Source organism: Psammomys obesus, unplaced genomic scaffold (assembly GCF_907164565.1).
Source record: "Psammomys obesus unplaced genomic scaffold, mPsaObe1.curated_primary_1811, whole genome shotgun sequence".
Taxonomy (NCBI): domain Eukaryota; kingdom Metazoa; phylum Chordata; class Mammalia; order Rodentia; family Muridae; genus Psammomys; species Psammomys obesus.
In genome coordinates, this window is record NW_026590405.1 from 3,116,268 (window position 1) to 3,135,961 (window position 19,694).

Genomic DNA, 19,694 nt, shown 5'->3' on the forward strand with positions numbered 1-19,694 from the left:
AATCTCAACAATTGTTCATCTTGGGGTCCGGAGAGCAGTCAGAAATAAGACAGGACCCCGTGAGCATGGAGGACTTCGGATGAGTCCAGACACTTCTGAAAGGGTGGAGAAGGTAGAGACAGGCAGGAATATAGAGTGAATTATATTGCCTAGACACCCCCCCCACACACACACACACCCCCCTTGGGTCTCACTATACCCAGACTGGTCTAGAACCTGCCCTGTAGCCCATTGGCCTCAAACTCATGACCCTCCCTCCTTTGGCATCTGGAGAAAGCACAGTGCTGCCAAACACCTCACCAGCCACTGCAGCAACACCGGGTGTAGCCGGTGTGGGCTCCTGTTCGCTGCAGCCCACTCGGACCCCTGTATCCGGCCCTCACCCAGAACTCAACGTGTCTGTTCTGCTGAGCTCGCTCTGTCCCCTGTCCTTCTGTTGCACAGAAGGCAAACTGGAATCCTTTCTGGTGTTCTAGGTTCTCAGGGCTTCCTCCAGTCTGTCTGTGGGGCACAGAGCAGCTGTAGGACTAAAACCAACTCAGTCTCCTGGGTGGATGGTGCTGATCTGCCCTTCTGTGGGGCTGTCTGTTTGGCACTAGGTGCCTTTATTTATCTTAACGAAAGGAGTGTCCCCGGCCCCTACGTTCATCTGTGACACGCCTGTATTCCTGGCTTTGCTCATTTACAAGCTGCTCTCCCCATCTCTGGGGCCATACACCAGGGCCACCTGATAGCCAGGTCCAGATTGAGTTACAGAGGCACCACGGTGATGCCGCTGGCCTCAGTGAGGGAGTCAACGAGACCAGGTGACTCGGTAGAACTATTTCCTTACTGGACTCCCCTTTGCCAGCTGCTCATCAGGCTGCCAGTTTTTATAATGAAAAAGAAAATTATCAATTCTTCGAGTGATGGCGGCCCCAGAAATGGTAAGTAAGGGAGCCCGGGGGTAGGGGCTGCTCACAGAACGCACCCTGAAAAATGCTCCTACTTCCCCATGAAGGATCTGTCAACCAAGGCCTTCTTGGGAGGGCATCCTCGCCAATGGCTGGTTTTCCAGGAAGCTTAGTTTCCTAATATTGTGCAAACCAGCTTAACTTTTAATGGTGAGCAGCTCCATAGTCGGGAAGAAGGCAGACACAGACTCATCGCTGTGCTCACCAGCCTTCTGGGCCTCTGCCGACCTCAGCCTTGATGGAAGCAGATTCCTAGAGCAAGCTGGGTTGTGCATTTGGGAGGATGCTCTGTGTTCACGCCGACCTCTCTGGAAGGTCTCTACCGAAGGAAGCAGAGCCCTGAGCCCTGTGTGGGTTTGGCCTGAGGCGGAGGCTCCCAGCCACTCCTCACTTGGCTGGGTGGCCTGGGTCCCCAGGGCTCGGATACTTTCATTTTCAAGTAGGTCACGCCAGCGTGAGCCAGGAAAGGGCTGTGTTTGTGGGAAGGTACTAACAGAGTGTACCCCTTCCCTGGCACTTCCCTGAGACACATAAATCGAGTATCGGAACATCTTACATCTATGACAGGTAAACCTTATGGCTAGAAAGAAAAACCAAAATGTTGAAGGATGGAAGAGGACAGTCTTAGGAATCACCCTGACAGTCACAGTCTTCTAAAGAATAACGACACAATGACTCCTGTGTGGCAAAGGGGCTTATCTCTAAGAGTGCCACTTGATTGGCTTTTAAGATTGGCGACCCAGAGGACACCGTCATTGTTACTTGAGAGGAATGAAAGTTCCGCTCTTGTTTTCTGCTGTTTACCGTGGTCCAGAGAAAGTCGTGTTCCCAGTAGACAGGTGTCTGTGACAAACCCACCGGGAATGGGCTTCATGTCTGACTGAAAGGATCTGAAATGGGACAGAGGCTCCCCTGGCACCCACACTTTCCACGGGGACCAACCTTGCTCATCCCTGGCTAAGCAGGTGGAGCTGGAGCCGGAGCCCAACATCAGAGGCCCTGAGGTTGTCACCATGGGGGAGAATGACCCTCCGGCCGCCGAAGCCCCCTTCTCTTTCCGATCGCTCTTCGGCTTGGATGATTTGAAAATAAGTCCTGTGGTGCCAGGTAGGTGGGACTTTGCAAAAGTGGTGAATGTGATCTGGGGGTGCGGGGATCTTCTAGTCTATTCTCTCATTCTCCTGCTCTCTCTCTCCTCTCTCTCTCTCTGCCTCCCTCTGTCTGTCTTTCTCTCTTCCCTTCCCCCTCCCTCTCTACAGTAGTGGGGAACGAACCAGGCCTTATACATACCAGGTAGGCCCTCTACCACTCTGTTATGACTCCTATCCTACCTGGGTATTTTCACATTACTGGCTGGACACCCCCCTTTCCTGATCTTGCAGGGCCACAGAGTTAGGGGGTGCCTGGGAGCTGACTCCCTGGAGGCAGTGTTTTTGTTTGTTTGTTTAAGCTTTCTTCTTGGGGGTTTTTAGAGACTGGAGCAGGAGCTCCACCAGTGGCTCTGGTTCCCTCTGAAGGAGGTCAAATCCTGGCCAGAAGAACTCTGAGCCCTGCAGGAGTCCTTAGAATCGGTAGCCCTTCTAGAAAATTCAGGCAAGCTGTATTCAGCAAAGGTTAAGCGCCTGGTTAAAATGAAAAAAAAAAAAAAAGAAAAAGAAGGAAAGCAGGCTTTGGAGTCGCAGGCCTGCACAGTTAGGTGTCTCCGCCCCTGATGTTGGTTCCAATGGGGTCTTTGTGCTGACAGCAATCTGCGGCCTCCTGGTCCTGAGAGCCAGGCTCAGGAGCAATGGGAATGATGACGCTGGGCCTGGCGGAGGGTGGGAACTTGGCTGTAGCCCTGAACAACATGCATCTAGGACTGCCTGAGGGTTCTTTTTAAGCCATCTGGTCTAGGATAGAGCACACAAGATACAATGAGAGAAGTGTTTGCGAATTGAAAAGACCCCCCCTGCCCCCCGGAATTCCATGCCACCCGTGCCGCAGTGATGCTGAGAGGGTTCACTGGTACCCTTCCGTTGGCTGTTCAGGCTGCTTCCTGTTTGCCAGTTTCACGAATGGATGTGGCGATAAGAATCTGTGTACAGCCTTGACAACATTTAGGATTCATTCCTAGAAATGGGTCCAAAATTGCATCTGCTGTGGAGCCGTGTAGATACGTCTCCAATCTCACACAAATGGGAAGCAAACACGATTCCACACCTGTGCTGTTTGAGAGGCTGGTGATCCCTTCCACCGTGAGCATAAGGGGGAGCGGTAACAGCAAAGCCATTGTGATGTTAGGGTGAATTTAGGTTCGTTGTTTTTGTTTGTTTGTTCATTTCCAGACAGGCTGGGAGTTTTTTTTGTTTGTTTGTTTTTTTTTTTTTTTTTTTTTTTTTCTTGCTTATCAGTCCTTTGTGGGACCTCTTTAGAGAGATGCGTTTTACTTACCATCCCAAGTGTCCCAGCTCGGTTTCTATTGCTGCGGTAAATACCACGGCCAAATGTAACCTGGGGAGGAAAGGATTATACTGGCTTCACAGCTTGCAGTCTGTCATCCAGGGAAGTGATGGCAGGAACTCAAGCAAAGGCCATGGAAGGGTGCTGCTTACTGACTTGTTCAGCCTTCCTTCCTTTCTTCCTTTCTTCTTTCCTCCTTCCTTCTTCCTTCCTTTCTTTTCTTTCTTTCTTTTGATTTTTCAAGACAGCATTTTTCTGTGTAACCCTGGCTATCCTGGAACTCATTCAATAGACCAGGCTGGCCTTGAACTCTGCCTCCCGAGTGCTAGGAATAAAGAAGTGCGCCACCACCGCCCGGTTGTTCAGCCTGCTTTCTTATGCCATCCAGAACCAACTGCCCCAGGGTGGCACCACCCACAATGAGCTGGGCTCTCCCATGCCCATCATTAATCAAGAAAATGCTCTACATATATGCTCAAAGGAAGGCATTTTCTTAGTTGAGATTCCCCTTTCCCAGATGACCCTGGCTTGTGTCAAGTTGATAGAAAACTAAGCATCGAACCAAGCCATACCAGAGAGGAGGGGTCAACACGCTGTAGCTATGCAGGGCAACTTGGGTATGAGTGTTCACCTTACTTGCAGTCTGGCAGGTCAGCCTACCATGACGTCATAGATGATGCAGCCAGGAGGCATGGCATCCCTGGGTGAAGGGCAGGGATCTGGCTCCATCACCCTGGTCACTGCCAGCCACCTCCCCAGTCAGTATTGCATAAGTGTGTAGATCCCTCGAAGGTGGAAGAATCCGGAGTCTAGGAACCCCCCTCCTTAAGAGCTGCAAGCCAGTCCTCTGATCTAGAAGAGGACATGGAAAGTGCTAAACTGGGCAGTGGAGCTACCAGACAGCCCCCCCCCTCCCCACCAGGGGACGTGCCAACACACATGGTGCTCAGCCTAGAGAAGAGGCTGACGGTGACTCTGTGGTGAAGGGCCAGCGTGGGATGGGTTGAGAGAGCTCGGGGGCCTCCCCGCCTCAAGCACCTGATAGAAAATCTCCCCGTCACACTCCTCTCTGGACACATCCTTGAAACCTGGGGCTTTCTTCAACTGTTCTCCCAGGGCTGCTGGGACAAAATGCCACCACAGCTGGTGGCTCAGTCCCCAGCCTTCTTGTCTCCCTCCTGGGGACCGGAAGTCTGAGAGCCCTGATGTCAGTAAGGCTCCGTTCCCATGGATGCACCCAGGAGCCTCCAGGCTTTGTGCAGATACAGGTCTTCGGCCACCAAACAGCCTCGGGGCTTCTAGAATCGTGGACATGCTATTTTACCCTTGGTCTCCATCTTTGCACGGCTCTGTGTTCCCCTAGCCCCTTCTTGTCATCTTTCTTCTATGCATGTCTATGTCTGTGCTGAAATTTCCCTCTTCCCAAGGACACCAGTCAAAAGAGTCAAGTGGCTGCCCTAAGGACCTCATCCTAACTTGTTTTCCCTGTGACCTCAAAGTAAGATCCCATTCTTGGCTGTTGGGGGGTTAGGGTGTCAAAGGCTCCTTTTCACCCCTGTCACTTACAAGACAGCAATGTCTTGTAAGCTGGGTCGGAGAACTGGGCCATTAGCTGGGAGGCTGAGATTGGCCTAGACAACATGGTCACTCATCTAATGACATTGGCTTTCTTTGGGCGGGTGTACTTTCTCTGGGCAAAGGGGACACGGGATACAGAGCTAGACTTTACTTTTTATGTCACTCAAAACGGGTCCCCCTGCCTCCCCCCATCCCCTTCACCCCTTTGGTTCTCAGATGCAGATGCAGTGGCCGCACAGATCCTGTCCCTGCTGCCCTTGAAGTTTTTTCCGATCATCGTCATTGGGATCATCGCCTTGATACTGGCACTGGCCATCGGCCTGGGCAGTGAGTACTATCCATTATTCAGTAGGCGCTCGGATACCTGCACCAGCATTTAAACTTGCATGAGCCCGCCCTCCCTCCCTTAGCTTCCCCCTCCTCTTCATACTTGCTGCTGCCTGGCCTTAATTACCGGTGGCTGGTGGCCTTTTGGTTCCGACAGCTATGGGTTTTCTCTGCCTGCATGAACGTTCAAACCAGAGCGGGAACAGGCAGGGGCTGCTGGCCGCGCTCCGGGCTCTGCCACTAGAGCACCTGCCCAGTTAGGATTACTCAAAGGTGGCTGATGAAACAGGATTCTGGGATGCAGAGGGGGAGGCTGGGGTGGAGCAGACAAAGGCCGCCATTCAAGTCACACCACGAGTGCTGGCTGTGTTCACAGGGAGGTATGTGGGGCTTCGGAGAAACTGGGTCATGAGGGGGAAAGGGGGCTCCCTTAGGGCACACGGTTTCTTGTTTGCTCCTCCAAGTAACCTCGGCGCAGGGCAGCATGATTTGCCTCCTGCTCAGCCGTGTGTCCCGAAGTCGGCTGGCTCCTGGAAGTTGTGGTAGCATGGGCGTGGCCGCCCTGCCCCTCAGTGGCCAGGACAGAAGCCAGGCTGAAGGAAATGGGCTGCGGCTGGGGATGGAGGTAGTGTCCACGCAGGTTTCGTTATCGACGCGCGTGGCCCAGATGTCGGCGATGCGCACCGATTGCCAGCCTTTCCTCATTCCTCCCCGTTCCCAGTCCACTTCGACTGCTCTGGGAAGTACAGGTGCCGTTCGTCTTTCAAGTGCATCGAACTGACGGCTCGTTGTGATGGGGTCCCTGACTGCAAGGATGGGGAGGATGAGTACCGATGTGGTGAGTCACGCGGGGTCATTGAAGGCTCCGAGTGTGTGTGTGTGTGTGTGTGTGTGGTGGGGCAGTCTTGGGGTGCAGGTCACGGGGACTGCAGCATCTTGGGGGGGAGCAGGTCAGGTTGGACAGCTCTGTAGCACTCTCTGGCCGACTTCGGCCTGCCCTGGCACTCACTGCCCTTCTCCCCACGCCTGGCTAGTGCGGGTGAGCGGCCAGAGGGCAGCACTCCAAGTGTTCGCGGCGGCTGCGTGGAGGACCATGTGCTCCGATGACTGGAAAAGCCACTACACCAAGATTGCCTGTGCGCAGCTGGGGTTTCCCAGGTGAGTCAAGGCCAGAGAGAGGGATGACAGCAAGGGCAAATTGCTACCCAATTGCAAGCGCTCCCTGATCCTCCCTGTCTTCCTTCATGGGGAGCAAGGCAAGGCCCAAGCATCCAGGTGACCCCAAGTCACACAGAACATCGTGTTTGAAGGGAGGGCCTCAGGGCCAGGCCAGGGCCTTAGATGCAAAAGCAATTTAGGTCTCTGGGGCTGGGGCTGGGGGCTCAGTTGGTAGAGCACCGACCTGCCATGCGGGAAGCCCTGGGTTCCATGCCAGCACCGCAACAGCCAGGCATGGTGGCACACGTGTAATCCCTGCACTGGGGAGGCAGGGGCAGGAACAATGTGAGTTCAAGGCCAGCCGGCGCTACATGGAGAGTCTGAGTTGCAGAGCATAAGAAAAGAAAAACAGTAACGGAAAGCAAACAGCTCAGAAGCCCAGAACCTCTGAGTGGAAAAAGAAATGTTCTGCTTAAACTTAAAAGAGGAGATGTTGGGACACTTGAAATCTGGTCCTGCTGGTCATCTCCGTGTCTGCACACACATCCTCACACATCCTGGAGGAAGCTCTTTCCTCCAGCGTCTTTCTGCCTTCAGTGTTAGGAGTCAGCTGCTGGCGCTCCACGCTCAGTCGCCCAACTGAGGGTTCCCTCTCCTTCGTGGCCATCCCTCCCGACTTCTGACCCATGCCTTGCTTCCTTGGATGCCCTCACCTCTCGGCTTCTCAGTACCCCGAGTTCCCACACCCATCTCAGGAACTAAGCAAGATCAACGCTGAGAAATGCAGAGCGGTGTCCTTGTCTGTAACCCGGGAAGCAGGGCCCTCAAAACCACAGGGCCACACACTCACCATCTGTGGCAGAATCTAAGCCAGCGGGATCCTTGATGCCTGGAGGCTGAGGTCCCTCAGGTCTGCCTCCTCTGTATGCCATACCCGCCTGGGGTCTGAAACTTCAACTGAATTTCGGTGACAGCTGCAAAGGCAGCTCAGACACAATTACATAGCGTTACTCCTTAAAGAAAAGGAGGAGATCCAAACAGCACAGAAACCACACGTGCCAAAACAGCCTCAGTTTCCCCATCAGGCATCTGTTTCCTGCCAGTCTCTTTCTCATTCCTCCTCTTCTCTTCTGGAATATTCTTCCCTTCCAAACCTCCTGGCCTTTTTTGCTCAGCTCAAGTCCTGTTCACTCCATGAGGACTCTGGATAAGGAGCCTCAGGTCTCTGGGCACGTTGGACCCACTTGGCAGGATGGGCAGCTCCTGACTCTAAATCCCACCCCAGCCTCCTCTTCTCTGCTCTGAGAGGGTGGTTAGGGCTACGCCATCTCCCCGTGCCCCTTCCTCCCACACCATGGACACGCCACCCTCCCCTTGCCTCAGTCTCTCTGACTTTATTCTGTGTCTTTATTTATTCTTTCCCCCTCCTCTCTTTAGAAGTCCCCTCCCTCCCCTCCGCCACATCTAGCTTGTATATCTGGAGTAGCAACAGACAAACAACCGAACAACAACCACAACAAACCCAGAGCCGAAACCAGTCAGGCCGGTCGGCCCAAATGTTGGTGCAGATTCGGGCCAGTCTTGTGAAGCCGGACCCTTTTCCTCCCCGAGAATGGGTGATAACAGTGTCTACCCTAAGAGGCTGTGGGTGCTCGGCGGTCATCGGGGTATAGGAGTGGCCGTGGCTGGTGCCCTGAGGTGACCTGTGACCCCCAGACCCCCTCTGCCCCAGCTCATCACCCTGCCCACCTTCCCCTGAGAGCCCAAACAGGCTCTTTCACACCTGCTGCCTCCTAGGGGGAGGAGGCACCTGAGAAAGGATCTCCATGGCACTTTCCTCAAACCCATGCTTGGCCAAACATGCTACTGGACTTACACGAACCCCTGTGACACTGAACAGTGATCGGGTGCTGCCCCGAGTGACAAGCCACTGGGTTGGCGAGCAGTTAGCACCCACAGCTCGCTGTGCATGGCCTTCCCTGAGGACCCCCAAACTCTGCATTTGTTTTCCTTTTCTGTTGCCGGGCCCTCGATCCGCCTCTCCACCGCGTTCCAGTCCCTTCCACTCTCTTCTGTGCCATGGCTGTCCACACCTGTCCTCCAGTGTTGAGCTCACTGGCTCGGTTCTGGGGTCCCTGGGTCATGCCCACCGTGCTGGGCAAGGTGGAGCAAGCTGTCACAGACCCCCAACGCCTCCCCCTCAGATCAAGTGTGTCAGAGATGGGTGGGCGGAAGCCACCCAAGTGTGGCAGGAAGGGGGTCGCTCCCCGTGCCCGGGGCTGGCCGGTGGGCAGGCGTTGGACTGTAGGGGAGCCAGCAGGTTCCCAGGCCACAGCCCACCCGGCATGCCTGGCCACGGTGTGGGCGTCCCATGGGCAAAAGGGAGCCTTTAGTGGTTCGGGGAGACCCGAGCGAGGCCCCCAGAGTGGGGGTGTAATCGTGAGCAGGTGTGCACTGAGTGGCAGCTCAGTCACCGTAACGATTGGGTCCCGGTGTGCCTGCAGCTACGTAAGCTCGGACCACGTCAGAGTGGACGCAATAGAGGAGCCGTTCCAGGGTCACCTTGTGTCCATCAACCACCTCCTGCCAGACGACAAGGTGACCACGCTCCACCACTCTGTGTACGTGAGGTAAGCGTGAGACACGTGCTAGGGTCCAGGGGTGGAGCCCCAGCCCTGGGAAACACGGCTGAAATACAGGAGCAACCATGCAGGCAGGTGTGCATGAGGCCATTGCTGGGCCTGCCTCACAACAGGGAGTCCTGTGGGGTGTGTGTGTGTGTGTGTGTGTGTATGTATTTGTATTGTGTTGCGTGTGTATGTATGGTTGTGTGTTATGTGTGAATATGTGTATATGTGTATGTGTGTGAGTGTGTATATATATCTGTGTGTTTCTGAGTATGTGTATGTGGTTGTATGTATAGGTATGTGAGTGTGTATTTTTGTGTGTTTGAGTGTGTGTATGTATGTATATATGTATGTGTGTATGTGAACATGTATGTGTATAGATGTGTGCATGTTAGTGTGTATGTATATGTGTGTGGATGTGTACATGTGTGGATGTATGTGTACATGTATGTGTGTATATGTGTTTGTGTAAAGTAAGCAAACAAGTAGGGAAGGGAAGAGGAAATGCTTTCACATTGGCCCCCAACTCTGGGAACAGGGGCACAGGCCTCCCAGGCCCTGGCTTCCAGGCTGTGACCTCTGCTGTGCACACGGCAGCGGGCTGGCCTGTCAGTGACCTGTTCCCTTCCCCCGCAGGGAGGAAGGCTGCGCCTCAGGCCGTGTGGTCACCTTGAAGTGCTCAGGTAAGTGTGTGAACGTGTGGGGAGCCTGGCCCTTCGGAGCTGTGTCCCCACACCCCACCATTCAGGACGCCTCCCCTGGGTGCTGGGGTGGGGCACACGCAGGAGGGCAGGGTGGTCCTGCTCGCTCTCTCTGCACTAGCGGCTCCTCTGGTGTGCCCCACCCTCTCCATATCCAGGCTCCCACTGTGGCAGGGCCGTGAGCTCCGGGTGGGGCTCAGGGAGGTCTGGGGTGCCATGGGGTGTGCCCACAGCCCTTGCCCTCGGTCTGTAGCCTGTGGCACGCGGAGCGGCCCCAGCCCCCGCATCGTGGGTGGAAACGCGTCCTCGCTCGCCCAGTGGCCGTGGCAGGTGAGCCTCCAGTTCCAGGGCCACCACCTGTGCGGGGGCTCCGTCATCACGCCCGCGTGGATCATCACGGCCGCGCACTGCGTCTACGAGTGAGTGCCTGGGGCCTGCCGCTGGGTCCGGGGGGTGAGGGGGGTGATCCAGGGGTGATAGGGGAATCAAACCCGGGTCCTCTGGAAGAGCAGTCAGTGCCCTTGACCACTGAGCCATCTCTCCAGCCCGGCTCTTAACCACGTGTCTCATGGAGAGCCTGGCCGGTGTGGGGTGCACGTGGGTGTGGCCTGCCTTCCTGTGGGACCTGAGTGTCAGTGTGTTTCAGCCTGTACCAGCCCAGGGCCTGGACGGTCCAGGCGGGCCTGGTGTCCCTGACCGACAGCCCCGTGCCCTCCCACCTGGTAGAGAGGATCGTGTACCACAGCAAGTACAAGCCAAAGCGGCTGGGCAACGACATCGCCCTCATGAAGCTGGCCGAGCCGCTGGCCTTCGACGGTGCGTCCAGGCCTCTGCGGCCGGGGGGTCGCTTCTCGCCTATTTCACGGGCTTGTTAGAACGGCTGCTCCACCCCCCTTGCCGGAAAATCCCTACCTCTGATTCAGCCGGGTGTTGAGATTAGGCGTACTGTGTTTGCTCGTTAAAGCTGGGTATATATGTGTGTGCATGCACACGGAAGCCAGAGGTCTCCTCGAGCGTTGTCCTCTGGGACTGTCCGCCCTGTTTTCCAGGGGGCAGGCCACCTCTCACCGGCCTAGAGTTGCCTAGCAGGCGGACTGGCCGAGAAGCCCCAGGGACCCCCTGTCTCTCCAACCCCAGCACTGGGGACTGTGCTCAGTGTCACCACTGAGGGCTTTTCCCACGGGTGGGGCGCGGGGCGCGGGCGGGCTGCATGCCTGTGCCATAGCGCTTTGCCGGCTGAGTGAGGTGTCTTCAGTCCTGGCGTGCTCGGCCGTTGAGCCTGCTGACTCCAGGTGGCAGCAGAGTCACCGCTCTGAGCCAGGGCTGAGGGAGCTTCTGTCGGTGCCTCTCTTCCTCACCATCTGGAAGGCTTGCTGGGAGTTCTCAGATCTCTCTCCTTCCTCTCTCTGACACTTAGCCCACCCGAGTCTGTGAGTTCCAGGCTCAGCCCTCTGGCTGTTACAGAGCGCCCCCACCCAGGGCCAGCCCCCCTAGATCGCTCTGGCATTCCACTAGTGGCACAGAGCAGCAGGGATTGTTGGCTTATGTGAAAGTCCTGACCTACCCAAGGACAGACACTCTGGAGGGCAGGCAGGGCTGCCTCCAAGGTGGACTCCCCGTTCTCTGCAGTGAGCCTGTGCGATTTCCAGAGTGACAGAGAGAGAGAAACTGCTGGGGTGGGGTTGGGGAGCCGCTGTTTGCTAATCATTGTGGTAACATTTGATATCCCACAGAGGGAGGTGTCTGTCGAGTATTTTTCTGTTATCACCACGCAGGATAGGGCGTGGGGGCCCATCATGTGCAGTATACACTCAAGGTCTGGACCAACTTAGACCTGAGGGCCAAGTGTGACCCAGTGCACATTTGAGCAAGAGAAATCTTATCATAAAGCAATCAGTCTCACCCCCAAGCCCTCCCCCTCCCTTTTTTTTTTTTAACATCTCCAATGGTTCCGGCAACCTGATGAGGTTCACATGGCTTACAAGCCTGAGCTATCTACTGTCTAGCTTCCTACAGCCAGGGATTCGGGGCATAGTTTAGGGCCACACTGGAGTTTTAGGGACTCGGGGGCATGAGTGGGTGTGGCTTCTGTTCTGGGCTAGCTGCCTTCAGTGACCAAGGCCAGTTGACTTCTGGGACAGTGGCTTCAAGGATGTCACACCATTGTTCCCTTTCTAACAGAGACCATCCAGCCCATCTGCCTGCCCAACTCAGAAGAGACCTTTCCTGATGGGAAACTGTGCTGGACCTCAGGATGGGGGGCCACTGAGGACGGAGGTCAGTGGCCTGATGCCAGAGGCTGGGAGGGTCCCCCCGATACTCTGTTGTGCTGTGCTCCTCAGGACGCTTGGAGGTCTAAGCTCAGGGTTAGGGTGGACCAACATCATGGTGTCACTCATCTTCGGACAGTGTGAAAGTTTTGGGGCTTCTCTGGAGAAGCGAGGGAGAAGCGTGGGTATTTCTCCATGGAGAGACCTTCGCCCACCCCTCCTTCCTGCCACCTCTCACTCTACTGAAGCAAGTATATGGAGTATGCCTTGATGGCCCCTCAAGCTTTATCAGGAGGCAGGTAAGGCAAAGAACTGATGCCTGAGCGAGCTAGCACAGGGTAGTATTTTCCCCATATGAGCGTGGACTATAAGGCACTCCCAGGAGTGGTAGAATTGTCAGTCACGGTCGCATACCTGCTAGGGACATCTGTGTCCCTCGAATCAAGGTACGGTGCTGACATGGTCTCAACAGTCAAGGTTCCCAGCGTTTTCTAGGCACAGGCCAGCCTGCTGTCTCTAGAAACCGCAGCAAACTACCATGGCCTGGATAGCTCCAAAAGCCCAAAAGTGTAGGCGTGAGTCCTCTCACACTTCTGGGGTCTGAGATCAAAGTGTCCAAAGGCCTGAGGTGGGCTCTGTTCCAGCATCTCCCCAGGGTCCGGTGGCTCTAGTCCTTCTCAGTGTCCCATGGCTGGCTGACGCGTCACTGCAGTCCCAATGTCTAGATGGTTGTTTTGCTTGTTTTGCATCCCCCCCCCCAATGTGGTTCTGGGTATTGAACAACTACTCTATTGGCTCTTCCATCTCCTCAGTCCCTTGGAGACATAATCATTCAGGTTCTCACCGCAGCCCAGGCTGAACTGAAGCTCGCTACGTAGCCCAGGCTGGCCATGAACTTCACAGCAACTCTCCTGACTCAGGGTCTCAAAATCTAGGATTCAATGCTCCGCATGTGTTTATCTCCGAGCAGTGATAGGTCAGAAGTCATCAGCCAGCCTCAGGGGTCACTGGAGCTGGTGGGGTGGCTCCCCAGGTGGCTCCGACGACAGCTGTCCTTTTCCCTTTGCCTCTATGCTCCTGGTGTAGTCTTCAAGGCCAGCAGGCTGATCCGACTGTAAGCTCTGCTTCTTTGAGTTGTTGAGAAGTCCTTGTAGTTTTAGTGAGTTTATACTCACATCATCCGGGCTACTGTACAGCCAGCCGTACACCCGAATACCTGTGAGGTTCCCTGGCTAATGGCATGGCCACAGGTCCAGGGCCCACACCTAAATTTGGAAGGTCACATCATTACTGCTGGCCACATTCAGCCCTGCAGAGATGTTCAGCATTCAGGAGCCTCAGTTTCCCTATTGTCTGTCTTCCTTCCTTTTCCTTCCTTCCTTCCTTCCTTCCTTCCTTCCTTCCTTCCTTCCTTCCTTCCTCTCTTTCTTTCTTTCTTTCTTTCTTTCCAGACAGGGTTTCTCTGTGTAGCCTTGGCTGTCCTGGACCCACTTCGTAGACCAGGCTGGCCTCGAACTCACAGAGATCTGCCTGTCTCTGCTCCCAGGGTGTTGGGGTTAAAGGCTCATTCTACAGTGCCCAGCCAGTTTCCCTTTTGTAATGGGGATTGACTGGGGAGTGTCAGGGGCTCGGCTGGCTGTGGGAAGAATGTTTGTCTACTGTTTCCTACTTCTCTTTCACCTGGGCTCCCTCAGGGGAGGAAGCGGCCCTGAAGAAGAGGAGAGAATGCACAACACACTCAGTAGGGACTGTCTGAGCTCCGTGTGCTCCATGACCTGGCCTTTTCTGTGACTGCTCTGTGTCGGGTGGCACGACCCTTGTCCCCCTTCTCCCGTCAGTCTGTCTGTTCTCTAACCAGGCTCCTCACCACCCATTTCTTATTTACTTTGAGGCAGGTGACGCCTCCCCTGTCCTGAACCATGCGGCCGTCCCTTTGATTTCAAACAAGATCTGCAACCACAGAGACGTCTACGGCGGTATCATCTCCCCGTCCATGCTCTGTGCGGGCTATCTGAAGGGCGGTGTGGACAGCTGCCAGGTAAAAGACTCCAGTTAGCCTTGGGGCCGCAGCAGCAGGCAAGGGTCCAGAATGGCGACCGGGCCCATGGGACAAGGCCCCTGCCAGCTACCCCGTGACTGTACGAAAAGCAAATTTACACAAATGGCACAAAGAAGAGATTTGCTTAAGATATCCCTGGCTTTCCTGGTGGCCCAGCCTGTGTTTACCCGGGTTCCCAGTTTTCCAGGGCCTGGGGTGTTGCCTTCGCTCATCCTCTCTGGCCCCTTTCTGTGAGTGTGTAAGGGGGTCAAGCAGAGCAGCAGGGAGGCGGGTGTGAGCCGATGGATCTGAGCTACCCAAAGCCACAGTGGGTGAGATTCAGTTCAAACTGTGGACACCACGAGTTCGGGCAGACCCTCCCACCGCCATGGCTCTGCAGGCCACCCTTGACCATCACAGTTTAGTGTTTGGGACGTGGAGGGAGACACAGCTGGAGGGGAAACCTTCCTGCACAGGCAAGGAGCTGCCTCTTGAGAGAAGGAGTGTCCGTTCCAGAAGTACATAGGTTTGCCATATGGAAGGGAAAGTCTGTGACACCAGGACGGTGTTAGCCGCTGCATCTCTCCTACTTGAGCTTTGCCTCCTTCCGCTCTCCAGGGAGACAGCGGGGGGCCCCTGGTGTGCCAGGAGATGAGACTGTGGAAGTTGGTGGGCGCGACAAGCTTCGGAATCGGCTGTGCTGAGGTGAACAAGCCCGGAGTCTACACGCGCATCACCTCCTTCCTGGACTGGATCCACGAGCAGCTGGAGGTGCGTGGCGTGCTCCCATTGGAGGTGGACGTGACTGTCCGGCTCACAACATCCCTGCACTCCAGGCCTGCCTCGGGGAGGCGGGAGGAGATGGAGAGGATGTTGATTCTGCAGTGATTTCGTGGCTCTGGGTACAAGCCCCAGGGCGCTAATCCCACGCACGTGATCCAGGCAAACAGGGGAGGGATCTGGAGGGATGGGACTGCTTGGAAAAGGGTGCAGGGCAAAGGGTGACCCATGGGTGAGGTGTCCCCTTGGAATGGGGTAAAGGATGCTATCTGGGCACGGAGCATAGAGTGGGTGGGTTGAGCCAGGTCAGGAGGCTCCCAAGTGCCCCTGTGTGGCTGACACCTTGCTGAGAGCCAAGGTGAAACAGGGAGTCCTTAAGCAGGAGGGGGAACCAGAACAGGCCTTCAGAGGCTCCTGGTCAGCAAGAGGAAGACGGGGGAACCCTGAGCCACCAAGGAACTGAGAGTCACTTGACACCAGGCAAAGAGATGTCCTGATAGGGCAAGCCTTGCTGCGTTGAGAGCCATGGGTCCACATCCCCCCCCCTCCCGTATGGGGAAGGGCTGCAGGGAGGCAAAGCCCAGCCTCAGACCAAGGACTAGGCAAATATTTGCCGACTTTCCCTCAGGCTTGTCTCTCAAGCCTGACAGGGCGGAGGCTGGTGAGGCTGGGGCATGTTCAGATCTCAGTGTTGCTAGTCATAGCTGTGGATTTTTTTTTTTCAGCCTTGCTCCCATCCTCGGTAGATGATGGAGCCTGCAGGGCTGGCTGCTCGTCAGAGGCCTGTAGGAAGCCACCAGCTGGAGCAGTCTGCTGGCTCTATTGTATCCATGCCACAGGCTTTTCTCCAACTACAGAATTTAGCCAACACTCATCTTCCACTTGCAGAAACGGGCACTTGAGCAGCGAATTTCCTTGTGCAGAGGCCACTGGAGGCACCTGTGTGATGAGGCTAGAACACAGATGGGCCTTGTGTTCCCAGGAGGTGTGGCAAGCCAAGGAGGAACCCCAGAAAGCTAGTGGCCCTCCTGTGGCGGGTCCTGAGACACAAGTCCCATGGGACTGTTCTCAAAGTCTGAACCAGCACAAAGCTGCTCTCTGCGGCTTCACTCTGTGCAGTCAGGACTCAGGCTGGGGAGCCGTGGCAGGATGGGGGCCTAGCTAGGATGCTCTCTATATCATGCTCGGTGATGAGTCCCAGAACACTGCTCATGACAGATGGGGACCTTGAATAAACGAGGGCTCCCAAGCAAGTAAGGAACTCATATGAGTGCAGCCACACACATATGAGGACCTCAGCATGATTCTGCCCTGAGGGATAAACAGATCGTACACTTGGGGTAGAAAAATCCTCCCTTGGCTGTTTGCTAAGACTGAAGATCCCCGGCACCCTCTTCCGGCCAATCTCAGTTGGGGACCTGGCGTAGGGATCAGGTGATCCTGCTGTTTTGAACATCATTGTAGAAAGGCTGGTGTACTCCCGAGACTCCCTGGCAATCAAGCAAAGACTCAGCTGTCTCCTAAAGTATCTGTTCTCTGAAGGGCTTCACTGTGGTGGCTGGCTGGCCATTTTGATGGTCCTGGGAAGATGCAGCAGTCCCCTCCCTTCTGTATGAAGATTCCCGGGTTTGGCTTGTCCCACGGGACGCCCTTCCAGAGACCTCTCATCTTGTAGCACTGTCCCATGTCAGCCCAGGATGTCCCCACTCCATCATCTTCATCCTGCCCACCATGTTTTCCCTATCCAGTTAGGGCTTGAAACAAAAGTATTCTGTCTCAAATTAGTCCTCAGGAACATGCATCTGTGACCCAGCAGACCTTCCTAGAGCAGTTTGGGGACAATCTTGGACAGAGATAAAAAGTGCAGAGGCCTTTCTTGGGTGGCAGTCACCCAGAGCTGGCATCCTCCTCCCTCAGAGGCCCAGCCTTCCCCAGTGACCACTGATGACATTTAATAGAAAATCCATCACAATTTCCAAGATGTGGCTTGCAGGAGGAAAAAAAAAAATGGTGATCTCTGTTTTCACTTTTAGAGAGACCTGAAGACTTGAAGAGCAGGGAACAAGCCAGCACCTGAGCTCCTGAAAGTAGACACAGCTGGAGCCTTCCCTGGACTCCTGTGTGGACATTGTGGGAATGAAGTCCAGCCAGCAGGATGAGCAGCCTCCTTACCCAGACACCTGGCGCTCCTGCTGCTAAGGCCCCCGGTCCCTGGGGGCTGAAATGGCCTTGGTGCTCTTTCTGTGCTTTACAAGGACAAAAGTACCCCAACTCGTGCACACGAGCAGCACCTCTCCTCGCCGTCTCCCTACATTTCCTCCTCCTCAGAGCTGCTGCCAGCACAGGCATGCTCTCATGCAAAACTGTCCACAACCGTTGGTGCAGACCTGAGGCTAGGAACGGCTGCTGTGGATGGTTGAAGATGCAGTCACTCACCCGTTCCAGCCCGAGGCGCCAGCTCTCAACCCAAACGTCTCCTTCCCAAGCGCCCGTTTCGGGAGTGAACGTGTGAACGTTGTGTGCGTGATTCAGCCTAAGGTTTTGTTCCGCTGTTGCCTCACTCACAGCATCTGGTGCTCGATGAATTCCCTGTTTCTGGAGGGGGCCCCTTCTCTTAGCTTGGCTTGCGGTGAGGCTCATGAAGACGGAAGTCATGGGCTCACCTCGAAAGCCCACTCTCCCCGTGTCAGGAGTTCGCATTTTCCTGTCAGAACAGGTAATTAGAAATATCCCACGTTGCACCGTGGGATCCATAAGCAGAGTAAGGGACACAGGCCGGGGCGAAGACAAGACTGGAGGACGCTGAAAGCAAGTTGCATAGAGGAGGCCTAAGTCATTGGGTCTCTCCCGCCCCTTCACGCATGCCGATAACGTACCACGGACGATGGCGTCTGGGCCCCTCCTGCATGGCTCACGCTCCTGTGGTTCCCAGATTACGCAGGGGCAGAGGAGGGTTACATGAGGATGTAGCCATTGGCCATTCAAACTTGTCACGGATCAAGTCATCAGAACACGAGTCAGTCGCTTTGTGGCTGCAACAGAAGAGGTGTGTGTGTGTGCGCGCGTGTCTGTGTGTATGCATGAGTGTACGTGGAACACACCACTGAGACAAACCGTCACAAAGCCACTGTGCTTAGATTCAGCCCCGTCCAGATCAGAGTCACAACTCGGGTTTCTGTGACTAGGATAAATGTCCCAAGACTCATGGTGGGTGCCTGAAACCATTCTGGGCCTTACACAGATGGTTTTTTCCCCTATGCACTCATCCCTATAGTGTAATTTATCTATTAGCCGAAGGAAGAGATGGATAATTATAACGAAGAATAATGCACAGCAGTTGTAAAAAGTGTTATTAAAAAGTTACAAAAATAAAAACACTCTCCTATAACAGCTCATCGTCAGAAGCAGCGAGGGCAGGGACTCACGCAGGGAGGGATCCTGGAGGCGGGGGTGACACAGAGGCCACGGCGTGGTGCTGCTCAATGGCTTGCCCCTCACGGCTTGCTCAGCTTGATCTCTTCTGGAACCCAGGACCGCCAGCTCAGGGCTGGCCCCACTCACAGTGGGCTGGGCCTCTCTCGTCAGTCACTAGTTAAGAAAATGTCCTACAGCTGGATCTTACGGAAACATTTTCTCCATCAAGTTTCCCTCTTCTCTGATGACTCTAGCTTGTGTCAAGTTCACAAAAAAAAAAAAAAAAAAAAAAAAAAATAGCCAGCACAGTAGAACCGATGTTGCAAGCTTGGAGAAGTCAAGCCATGTCCTTTGTAGCCTATCCCACTTCAGGTAGAGAGCAGACAGGTGAGACCGCCTGTGGCCATGCAGTCCCTCCTACCTTTTTGCAGACAGGGGCAGTCCCAGGCTCCTGATGCACTGACCCAAGGCAATCTCTTTTATTTATTGATTTATTGATTTATTTTTTGAGACAGGGTTTGCAGCCTTGGCTGTCCTGGACTCGCTTTGTAGACCAGGCTGGCCCCGAACTCACAGAGACCTGCCTGCCTCTGCCTCCCCAAGTGCTGGGATCACAGGTATGTGGCCTTACGCCTGGAGACCCAAGACAATCTTAAAACTGCAACTTCACCTTCCTCCTATCTAGAGCATTCTAGCTCAATTCCCAACACTCAGGTTAGGTCACTGGTGTGGTGTGAAACTCTCATCCACCCAACCTCTAAGAGTCAGAGATTCCCTTTGAACTCTGAAACTGCAGGCTTCTCTCTTCAGAACCCTGCCTGGTGCCTAAACTATCATAGTAAGCCTCCTCTGAAGGGTAGTTTGTCTCAGCTCCTACCTACATACCTGTAACGTCATATATATGTGTATATATAAATACATAAATTTACATATATCACACAAACACATAATATATGTGTGTATATATATATGTAAAATAAGGGCCATTTGAACACAAGCATTGCTCTACCAAGACTCCACCCAATAAATGAAATAGCTATAACTGACTAATGGGTGGGTAGCATATACAGTGTGGACACACTGGACAAAGGCATGACTTATGTCCTGGGAGATGGAGTGGAAAGGCATGAGATTTCCTTATGCTACTCAGAACAGTCACTGAAGACCTACCAGCAGTTTATTTCAGGAGTTTTCCCTTTATTACCTTTGGACCACATACAGTTGACTTGTAACTGAAACTTTGGTAGAGAAGAGAAACCTTAGATAAGGTTTCATTTCAGGGGAGATTTGCCAAATTCCTTTCGAAGATAATTGCTAGTTTCTGTGTGATATATTCACACTGTGAAATGAAATCTCCTAAGTAACCATCTCGCTTGAGAGAGCCGGACTGTGAGGTTGGCGGAAGGAAG

General features: G+C 54.4%; 1 protein-coding gene across 2 annotated transcripts; it reads left to right on the forward strand.

Moving 5' to 3' along the window:
- The first annotated feature begins 1,921 nt into the window (after positions 1–1,921).
- Tmprss3 (transmembrane serine protease 3) lies at positions 1,922–16,922 on the forward strand. Of its 2 annotated transcripts, XM_055607241.1 has the most exons (13): positions 1,922–2,060; positions 5,187–5,297; positions 6,019–6,135; positions 6,332–6,455; positions 8,960–9,085; positions 9,719–9,765; positions 10,037–10,202; positions 10,430–10,599; positions 11,965–12,060; positions 13,067–13,069; positions 13,949–14,091; positions 14,710–14,862; positions 16,905–16,922. In XM_055607241.1, the coding sequence occupies exons 1-13, from the start codon at positions 1,967–1,969 to the stop codon at positions 16,920–16,922; spliced, it is 1,368 nt and encodes a 455-aa protein (XP_055463216.1). In that variant the 5' UTR covers positions 1,922–1,966. The 2 variants fall into 2 exon arrangements, with proteins under 2 accessions (XP_055463216.1, XP_055463215.1); XM_055607240.1 differs by lacking the exon at positions 13,067–13,069 and having other exon boundaries at positions 1,952–2,060.
- The last annotated feature ends 2,772 nt before the right edge of the window (positions 16,923–19,694 follow it).